General features: G+C 40.5%; 1 protein-coding gene across 2 annotated transcripts in view; it reads right to left on the reverse strand.

Annotated features, from left to right (window-relative positions):
* RPS6KC1 (ribosomal protein S6 kinase C1) overlaps positions 1-10,317 on the reverse strand; it is a 90,593-nt gene extending 80,276 nt beyond the window's left edge. Inside the window, exons 1-3 of one of the 2 annotated variants that reach the window (XM_042789735.1) lie at positions 10,151-10,317; positions 5,451-5,486; positions 969-1,089 (exon numbers count right to left, since the gene is read on the reverse strand). In XM_042789735.1, the coding sequence (XP_042645669.1) occupies positions 969-1,089; positions 5,451-5,486; positions 10,151-10,255 (262 nt within the window). In that variant the 5' untranslated portion in view covers positions 10,256-10,317. The remainder of the gene's footprint in view (positions 1-968; positions 1,090-5,450; positions 5,487-10,150) is intronic. The other variant, XM_042789734.1, reaches the window with a different exon arrangement.
* Between the last annotated feature and the right edge of the window lie 98 nt (positions 10,318-10,415).

A 10,415-nucleotide genomic window follows, 5' to 3' on the forward strand; every position in this document is an offset into this window, starting at 1 on the left:
GATGCACACCAAAAAGCACCTAACCCATTCTGGACAGTCAGCAACATCTTAGAAATGCCTCAGAAACACTCACAAAGCACAGGGTAGATGCATGCAAAAATGACACCAAACTTGGTAGACACATTAAAAAATGTTGAAAAATGCTTAAAACTTACTGGATATTGTTCAATACATATATATCTAAGCCAAAACAGCAACAGTTTGTGGTGAATAAAATACATGCACTAAAAACAACAACAACAAAAAAAAAAACCACACACCATTTTTTTATAAACACAACACTAATAAAAAAACAAGTGTGGTAGGTGGAGTTCCATATGAAGTCATATCACTTCATTAAAAGTCCACCTATAGCTCACTCATAATGACATATACATGAGGATTAGGCTAAAACCTTTGGCTTTTAAGAGCTAATTACTTTTTGCCATGTATGTCTCATGTAGAGTCACAATCCTCTTAGGGGTTGTTTTGGTGAAATAGTTAACTGTTATATGTAAAACCGATCTCAAAAGCCTCATTAGATAAAATTGATAATAGTTACAACCAAATTCCTAAAATGAAAAAATATTTTCTACGACTTGATACTTTACTATAACTCGTTACTAAAACCAGACAGCTCATATATGAAAATCTTTGTTCATTGTTCAAGTGCTGTTCACAGAGCTAATACTGACTTTATGCTCTTGAAAACAGGGAATGTATGTTGTAAAGATACAGAACATATATATCAATAAATATTTGAGCATATCTCTCTAACATGGAAGCAAGGACATAACTACCCGTGTTAAAAAAAACTAACAGTATCAAGCTATAACACCAGCACACCTACAAGTAAGACACAACAAACAAAGAAGTTGAATAGCAAACACACATGGAAAAGAGTTCCATGCAGCTGCAAAACAAGGTGTATTTATAGATGCTGAGTTAACAAAGAATTTCACAGCAAGTCAGTAGGAAATTGTGCTTACCAAATACTATTGCTTTGGCAAAAGGTGGAAAGAGTTCTGTATGTCTGCATAGGTTTTTATGAATTTGCCAGAGATCTTTGTGCAGTTTCTTGAAGTCACTGTATCTCTTCCAAACGACTATCTGAAGCAGAGAAAGGGGAAAAGAGAGAAGAAGGATTAGTGAGGTTCACTGTTTGCATTGCATCACATCACAAATACAATTTTTTGACCAAATCATACCACTACCTTCAGCAAATTGTATGTTTTTGTAAAACATATATGAACTCGGTAACAACCATAAAATAAATGGTCATTATCTGTCCCCAACCCTCATTTTGGCCAGCAAGACTACAGTGCATAGGAAAAAATTTAAGTAAGAGCTGAAAGTAGGAAACAGAGAGGGCAAAGGTAGAACTGTTTCAGTCACGCTGAGATCCAAAGCTACACAGGGAACCAGTAAGAGAGGAAAAATGCCGAACAGTCGCGTTGCGCTATCCAGCGCTCAACAGCATGTTGTGCTTGGCACAGCTGCAGGTATGGGAAAGAGACACAACAGCAAGAGAAAATGAGGGAAGAGAAATCAACAGAAGTAAGGGATTCCTAAGGACAGCACAGGAAGCCCCCAGGACTACAAACCAGATCATAATTTGTTTATGTAAAATGATGATCAGGTGTAAATGGAAGCCCACATTTTAAATGTTTTATTACTAAAAACCCTGATCAAAACTTAAGTATGTTCCTTTTGCAATCTAGACAATATCTCCACCTTCAAGAATGCAAAGAGAGCATTGGTTCATTACATATCTACCTTTTATCCTTCTTCTATCTCATTCTTTGTATTCTTTCCATTCAAGGAAGGAAGAGAACCCAACAGCAAAATCAGGCCAGGGAAAGAACTGAGCAACAAAATTTACACTTGACTGCTAACAGGTTTGGTATCAGGATGAAAAAAATTAACATAGACATTTTATATCTTAGCCTCATTCTTGGTCAGAAGCACTAAGCCATCACACTAAACCTCAATACTAATGTAAGGTGTGAAAGTAAAATGGGCAGGGAAGGAAAAAAAAGAGACTGCAATGCATTCAGCAATTGATTCCAGTGTTTCATCAGTCAAATGTCTCAATTAGCTTAAAACAAGCAACCACAATTTAACAGATTCCAAGTATTTCCAACTGATTTAACAGGCCACCTTCTCATGAGTGATCATAATTGAAAAACTACTTTTTCAGGCAAACCAGATTTAGAGCTAAGTAAAAGGTTTAATTTTAGAGGGTGGTGATGGTGGTCTTTTATTGCAGTTTTGGAGGGGTTGGTTTGGTTTTGTTTTTTTTCTTTAAACGCTAAGGACAGCGGCCTTCTAAGTTTCAGCAGATGCAAGTTCCACCTACAGAACAACACAGATATAAGGTAACAGGACTGTTAACAGTAGATATGCAAAGCTTTACTATGGCAACACTCTATCCACCTTATAAATGTAGCTATACTGAAACTAGCAGTCCTGATTCAGGCCCACCTATTGTGCACACATTTCCAGGACTCAATTACAACTAATACTTGGGAGTTCACCAGATAATGGAAAAAAATCAGAATCTCCCAGGAAGGCAAATTATTCATTTTGCTATAAGAAACAATATTTCTTCACTGCTGTACTTCCATCTAACCCGATATCCAGAATATGAATGATTAGCACTTCTTGAGCAGTGTGCACAAAGAACATAACATTGCTTAAGATAGTGAAGTCTTGAAATATTAATTTACTGCATTGTCAGTACTTGGAGACAACATTAAAAGTTGCCAGAATATAAGAACATCAGAGTCGATTCCACTAAAACATCATTTTCTACTGCTGAGGGTGATCTTCCAATAGCTAAGAGGAAAAAAAAGTAAGTATCTATAAGTAGCTTGCATTGCAAAAGCAGTCCAGATCAACCTAAAAACCTTTCACAAGCTCATGGAAATCATGCCTTTGCATGCACGCATCTCAGCAAATTTAGCAAAGTTCCCACTCTAACATACTCATTAGAAATCAGATTTGGAGAAAAGACACATTGCACTTTGAGACCCAATAAAGCACAGCAAGTGTATCATAAAACATATGTTGGACTTGTAATGCAATAAGGTGCTTGTCATGGCTAGAGACAGTCTCTATTAACTCATGCGACTCATCTGTTCCACAGTGAACAACCCTTTCTCCTCTGTGAATGAGAGGAAGAAAACCCACAAGACTACCCTAGCTACAATTGCCTCACATGCCATGTTGCCACCATCAACCCCCAGAAGGAAGGAAATTAAAGTTAAGTGTGCTAGCTTTTCTGTATCTAGTAACTCTTCCACACACAACTCCACGTTAACTTCTTTCACCCTTTAGAGAAGAAAGCCTTTACAAGGCTATCCTCTTTCCTCTCCCATCAACAACAGTTGAAGTTATCCTGAATTGTAATTGGCTGCAGTGGGTGAGATGTTATATTAAAGGTTTCTATCTCAAAGGACAGTTAAAAGAGATGACAGAAAACTTGCAAGTAGAGTTGAGGTCACAGTACACAGCCTTATGTACAGTTGTACATATGTAATGTACTTATTAACATCTCAGCAGTGACATTAAAAGAGGCTTCTGAATGCAAAGGCAGGCACAGCTAAATGGTCCTATATGGGTACAGAAAGGAGGTTGCATGAGACAGATCATAAAGCAAAAGGGTGGTTGTGTGCACAAAATTCTGACTACTGAATTTATAATTGAGCATTCCGGAAAACTGAAGTAAGTTTACTTTCAGTGGAAGCAGGTTAGGAGCATATTATTTTTCTTTCAAAGGCTGCCCACAATTCTTTTTCTATCATAGGAAGTCAGTATAACAGAAAAGCTCCCAACATATGTGGGTTTTGGACTACAATTAACCCTCATGGCAACTAGCATATAGGATACTCCTTTTAATCACTATGTACTTTCAGATGCTTGTTCATAACAATCACACCACACCTAACATGCTATCACATACAAAGTAATTAATCTGATACAATGAAGGATGGAAAAGGGCAATCACCAACAAGTTCATAGCACATTTATATCTTCTTGTGGACTAAAGTTTGTTGAATCCTGCACGGCTAACCTACAGCCACAGATCACTGCAACAATCAAAGCAATAACTAAAAGATATGGTTTTGCTATTGTTTCAAAACTACTTAACATATATTCATGCAATATTCTAGCCGAAAGACACTTACAATATATTTTTTCTGATGAATGGCTCATCAACAGCTGCTATAAAGTGTTTATCCCATAAATGAAGAATAAGGTAATGGCAGTATGTACTCATGAATAAGTTCAATTCAGGAGTCTCCCTGGATAAGGTACAAACTACAGTAATGCAATTCTAAAACTGGATCCCTGATATTCTCCAATTCTGATAGGCTATTTTAATCTTATAGAGATTTTAAAAATGCAAAAAGCATGAATGCTTATATTTCTGTGATTCTCAAGATTTCAAAGAAGGATGCAGCAAAGGAGTGTTAGGTGTATTAGCCAATTCTCACCTCTGCCAAGCCACTAATCAGTAACTCGTTTGACCACACAGAGATGCAATGAATTCATTTATGGGCTCTTCTTTCATCAACTATCCAGGTTCTCCTCAACTGTAGTAAGAGACTGCACCAGAAATTGAACATATGCATATGTTACACAGTGTCTGAAAAGCCATAAGGTTGTGCTTTTGAAGGAAGATTTTGCATGTATATAGTATAATAGTATTAGTCAAGTCATTAGTCCGAAGGAAATCAAGAGGGAAAAAAGTTTTTTAATCTAAAAAACAAGCAAACTCGCAACCCACAGGCAAATGACATATTTTTAATGGTTCCCGACAGTCTTTTGAGGTATTAAAGAGGCACAAGAATACAGCAGACCCTTATTCAGAGCCTTTTTGGAAGAGGCAAAGAATAAGCAATTTCAAAGTTTTATCGAAGTATATCACTGGAAAAAACTTAAGGAGCCTCAGAGAGAGAGGCATAATATATGACTTGAAGTCTAATCTCTCTCAACTACTCCTACGCTCCTCCATTTTCTCTCTTCACTAATAGACAGTAATGATGTAGGCTTTTCAGTGAAGTGTTGGTTAAAGAGGAAAAGAGTACCTGCAGCTGAGAGCTAAGACTTAGATTGTGGACTGATCTCTAATTTTACCAGTAGGAGTTAAGTAACCATCAATTTGCCAATTCCAGACCTGAGAAAAAAGCTTGCAAAGTTATCAAAGCAGTTTTGTCATCAAAAGACACTTTACTCCCTCAGACTTTGTTTCAAGTCACGATTCATCACTGAGGGCAGAATTGCAACATGTTACGCTGGCTACTGTTTTCAACTGTGAAAGCTAAAGACAAATGGAAACGTACAAAGAACTAACTGTTTGCTCAATTACAATGACAAAACACACAGAAATTGCTAAATTACATCAAAGATGCTTCAAAAGGCATACTGTCATACACAAAGACATTTGCACAAGTTTAAACTGTTACCTCCTGGACATCCTCTGGATTTTTTCTTGAAACAATCTGAAAAGCAAAACAAACAAAAAAACATATGAGCGCTTGGATTTGCAGCTTGGAAGTTAAAAAGTAATATACAATGGTTTGTTGAAGAGAAAAATCTGGAAAAAGGCAAACAGTTGCATGCTTCTCTGCACTCAGAAATGTTTTCATTCAGTTTTAGAGAAGTCTAATATCCAAACACATGGGGAGGTATTTTAGCAGCAGTCAATCGCTGTGATTAGAAATAAAGATGTAGATTCCAATCAAAATGGAACAGAAGGCATCTCACAAAGCAAAGCTACATAGAGCACATCCTCCATCATCTTTCCAGTCTCTTCCTATTAATTCATGCGAGGGCCACATTACTCCCAATAAGCGGAGCTAATTAAGGCTACTTGTCTTAATACAAGCTGCACACAACCCCATTGCGAATGTGAGGTTTTGCATTTACTAAGACAGTATTTCCACTTTACTTACAGCCCTCAATGTGCACACACGTCTCGCTATCCTTGTGTATTTGTTTCTCCTTAAACACTCTTTGCCTAATTAATTATAAATGACTTTGTCCAGAGGAAAATTGCAGTGAAAACAAGGCTTGGCTACACACCATGAAGAAGCCTGTAGTTTGTCAGGATTTTTTTCTTTAAATAACTATTGATCGCAAAAGACTTTGTAATCCAAGTTCTGTATTGGGCTTATAAACAGCACTAAGACCATATCTACAGAGACAAACAAATCAAATAAATACATCTTTAATTTATAACTGCAGTTATCTTGTGCAAGTCAGTATATCCTTCATTATAACTCAGCCAAAGCTGTTTAACAAAACAATCAGCCTATTGTTAGCTAAAGCAAATCAGGACATTCTCAAGCCAAACTGAGACTATCCACACACTGACACACCCCAGAGCAATTAATGCAGTGAGTGATACATATAGGCAAGCGCAAGGAGTCCACCCTCCTTGTACCCCAGGGACTAAAACACCATCCCACTGTACCACAAGCACCACACAGCTGCTGCTCTAAGATGGAAGTCACTGAATCTACACTTTCCTCTTGCTAGGCAACAATAGCACACCCCTCGTACTCCCCACAAACTAACTCTCTTCCTCCCTTTCATTTTTTAAGAATCCTTGTCAAAGCTTCCCAGATTTCATAACATCAGTTCACTACACAGCACAACCACTGTAATCTTTCACACATTTTGGAGGAGACAAAACAACAGAGAAGTGTTACCTTCTCTAGCAACCTCCCAAAAGACCTAAAACATTTCCCTTCACAAGTCTAAGTTCTTTCTCTCACCTTGCACATCAAAGTCCTCTTCTTCCAGCGTAGTCTACATTGATAAAACCTTCCTCAACTTTTCCTCACTCCTGAGTAATCTAACATTTGGCAACTTTACCAAATTTTAACCTTGGCAGCTGTTGCTCCTTCATTCACTACCAGGAAGTTCATATGTACAATTAGTAAAATATTTCTAATCTTCTTTTCTAATAGCTGGCATACTTGATATAAGGAGCCTGTAGAGCTGGGAGAAGAAGATATCATAGGCATGGGTACACATCACAGAAGAACACCAAAGGGCACACACCAACTGCTTTGCTTTGCAGTTCACCTTTAGTTAAAGCCTTGCAACAGTTTTGGCAGCTAGGTAAGTTACCAGATGGGCAGATGGAGACCCGGAGAGATGAGTAATTACCCAGCCAGTTAGTAAGAATCTGGAATAAAACCCAGAGGCCCTGTTTCACACTTGTTCTAATGTTACATCGCCTTCTATATCTACCAGCCATGCCAACTTTAAGTCAGTACGTAATAATTTATGTGTTGTCCTACTTTGTTCTTCATATCCTTCTCTGAAGGTCAACCTCAGAAGAGGTCTGCTCCTTCAATCCAACCGACAATCAACCTAGAGACTTGGCAAAGATGATCCAATCCCCCAAATTTTCAGTGCACTTTTGTAATCCTCCCACGAGGATCAATACAGTCAGCTCCCTCTACAAATCCATAATGCAAGCAACTTTCATCTATTTTTAAAAATATCATTAGGATACCCACCAGTGAGCTAAGCGATGCACAATTACTGCGTTAGACTCTGAAAACAGAGATCCTGCAAGGATTCTCACCACTAAGCAAAGTATTTCAGATTATCCTGTTCCTTGGCTGATTTGCAGATATCCAGTATAACCCATTAGAAATTTAATTTTCATTAGTAATTGTAATCTTCTAAATTATCTGACATATATTAGTGGCCTATATTTTCATGTATCATTAAAGAACATTTCTCATATCACAACTTGCCGACACCTCTTTCTGTTCTTTAGACTTTCAAAATGGATATTAAAAAGCCAGTATTAATTTAATCTTCTCTGCACTTACAATTATTTCACAGTTTACAAGTAAATAAAACATATATTCTCTGGTATACAAACAAAACCTTGAAAAAAAGATGCAATAAGGATAGACCATCTTAGCATTCAGAAAAGACCGCATGGGTAGTTGTGCCTTTGGGTCAGATGTTTAGGACACACTAAACAAGTGCTTTCTCATCCATTAATAATAATCTATTATTACACTGGAACAGAAAGTTCCTTTAACTTAATTTCACAAAGGATTCACTCGTACACCACTGAAGGAATCAAATATCTCTACTAGCACGTACTGACTACCCTAGATCTTAGCCAGAAGGGTATTCAACACAATGGGAAGATCCACCTCACTTTTTTCCTGGCGGTCCCCCAAAGTTGTTGAGCATCAGATCAGCAAACACAGCTGTAGTGCTGTGATATCAACCATGGAGCCAGACCACTGCAGGAACAGGAGGGAGGAATAGGAAGAGAGAAAAAGGTAGGGTAACAGATATGCACATTGAACTGTTTTCATTTTGTTCAGCTTCTAACTCCCCAAATCCTCACCTCAAGTACTACGTGACAGATTACCAGATAGAGCCCTACTAAAACATAAGTTATTTATACTTCTACATTTGTGAATCCAAAGCATCCTTTGCGGCATAGAAGTATTTTTTCACTTTGAGGATTTTAGATATCAAAACACGCTGAAGAACTAACGATCTTTGGTTAGCGCAGTTTAATCTGGACAGCTCACAGACTGATCAGCTCCTTGCTCTGTACTAAACCACACGCAGTCTACACACCGCCTGATTCTGCCTTGCTTGGAAAAGCACCAGAGCATCTACAATTTATGGGTCACAGAGAAAGAGTGACATTCCTCACTAGTTAGCTACAACTTGCTTTTGAACAACTCTACATAAACCAAAATATCACAGAGCATTTTAACTGGCTTTAGCCAGTAAGAACAAAGTCACCAGAGTGAAATAAGCAAAAGTCTTGGCTCATTCCTATTACTACCTATTGCACCGACACAACTTTTTAAAACACACACCCAGACTTAGCCCATAATGAGCTCCTACAGAAAGATATGATGGCACTGTTTTCCTCCTTGCCCCTACCTCAGGAAAGGCTTTTTAGATTAAAACATCATAGGAAAGAACAAATACTACATTTTATTAGGCTAAAAAGAACATTTTAAACACATCCCATATTTGTGTTCAGTGGACTTGTATACATATATTTGACAAAAAAGAAAAAAAAAATTTTGGTTTCACAAGTCACACAAAGTGATCATAGTCAAACAGCCTGAGTGCTACAATACACATACACATACAGAATGCTGTATTCTTTGAATGAAGGGAAGGGTGCATATAAACATACGTTGCTTTCATGGGCAGAACATCTACAACAACGGTAACTACAAGATCACAGGTCATTTAAACAAACTCTGTCCCTCTGTGACACCTTCTGATGTTCTCAATATATCCCACTATACTTACTCCCCTCCCTTTTTGGCTTAAATAGGAAAGCAGAGGAGAAAAGAAAGCAAGCCATTTCCCCAGGGGAACAGAAGGAGCTTTGAGCAAAACCAGCACCAAGTCAGCTCTCCCAATACACAGTTGTTTGCTTCAGCTTCCTTCCTCTCTTGCTAGGCCTCTCGCTCAGCCAGACCCTCTTCTGCCCAAACGGGGTTGAACCCTAGGCACACACACAGCCCTTAAGAAAGAGGCTCTCTAAATATTCTTCAGCTCAAACAGCTCTGCACTTCCAGCGTAGGCGTGCTGTCCCTACGTAGTCTGCTCCCTCATCTGCCCTCCAGAGCTGAGTGCTCTGCGGGGCAGGCAGGAAGACAGAGAAACTCGATTGTAACTTATGCGAGAGATCTGGGGGATAAGAGAGGGGGGGGAAAAGAATGACGGGGGTTTCTTGGTTTTAAGTTATTCTGTGTCCTGCAACAAACGGGAGAGAAATCGACAGTTAATTGCAAAACACGTCTGAGGCAACCACAACGTGAGGTGAAGCTGCGAGTTTGCAGGAGACGGCTGAGGCTCAGCTCAGGAGAGGCCACCGTGCCCCAGCCTTCCCTCTTCCTCCCTCCTCCCTCCCTCGTCCCTGCGAGGGGTCTCCACGTCGCCACCGGCCTGCTCCGCGCAGGGGACGCCAGGATGCCCACCGACAGCCCAGCCGCAGGCTCTATTCCGCACACCGCGGCTGCTTTAAAGACCAAACGATCGGCAGGCCGGGCCCGGGAACCTGAGGAGGCGAGGGGCAGGGCGGCGGCCCGCGGTGCCCCGGAGGAGGCCGGGGCCGGGGCCCGGGCCCGGCCGGGCGCTGACTCACCCGCGCCGTGACCTTGTAGACGGTGTGCCCGCGGGGGTGCCGCCGCGGCTCCGTCACCGTGTAGAAGCGGGCCAGGTCCCCGCGGCGCTCCCTCGGGCTCAGCATGCTGGCCCCCCCCCCCCGCCTCCCGCCGCAACGCCGCCGCCGCGCCGGGCCCCGACCCAGGCGGAAGCGGCGCCCAGCAACGCCCCGCCCCGCCCGGGCGGTACCGGGGGCCTGGGCGGTACCGGGGACCCGGGCGAGCCCGCCCCGCCGCGGGGAGCCC

The sequence above is a fragment of the Tyto alba genome, unplaced genomic scaffold (genome assembly GCF_018691265.1).
Source record: "Tyto alba isolate M040663 unplaced genomic scaffold, T.alba_DEE_v4.0 Super-Scaffold_16, whole genome shotgun sequence".
In the NCBI taxonomy this organism is placed as follows: domain Eukaryota; kingdom Metazoa; phylum Chordata; class Aves; order Strigiformes; family Tytonidae; genus Tyto; species Tyto alba.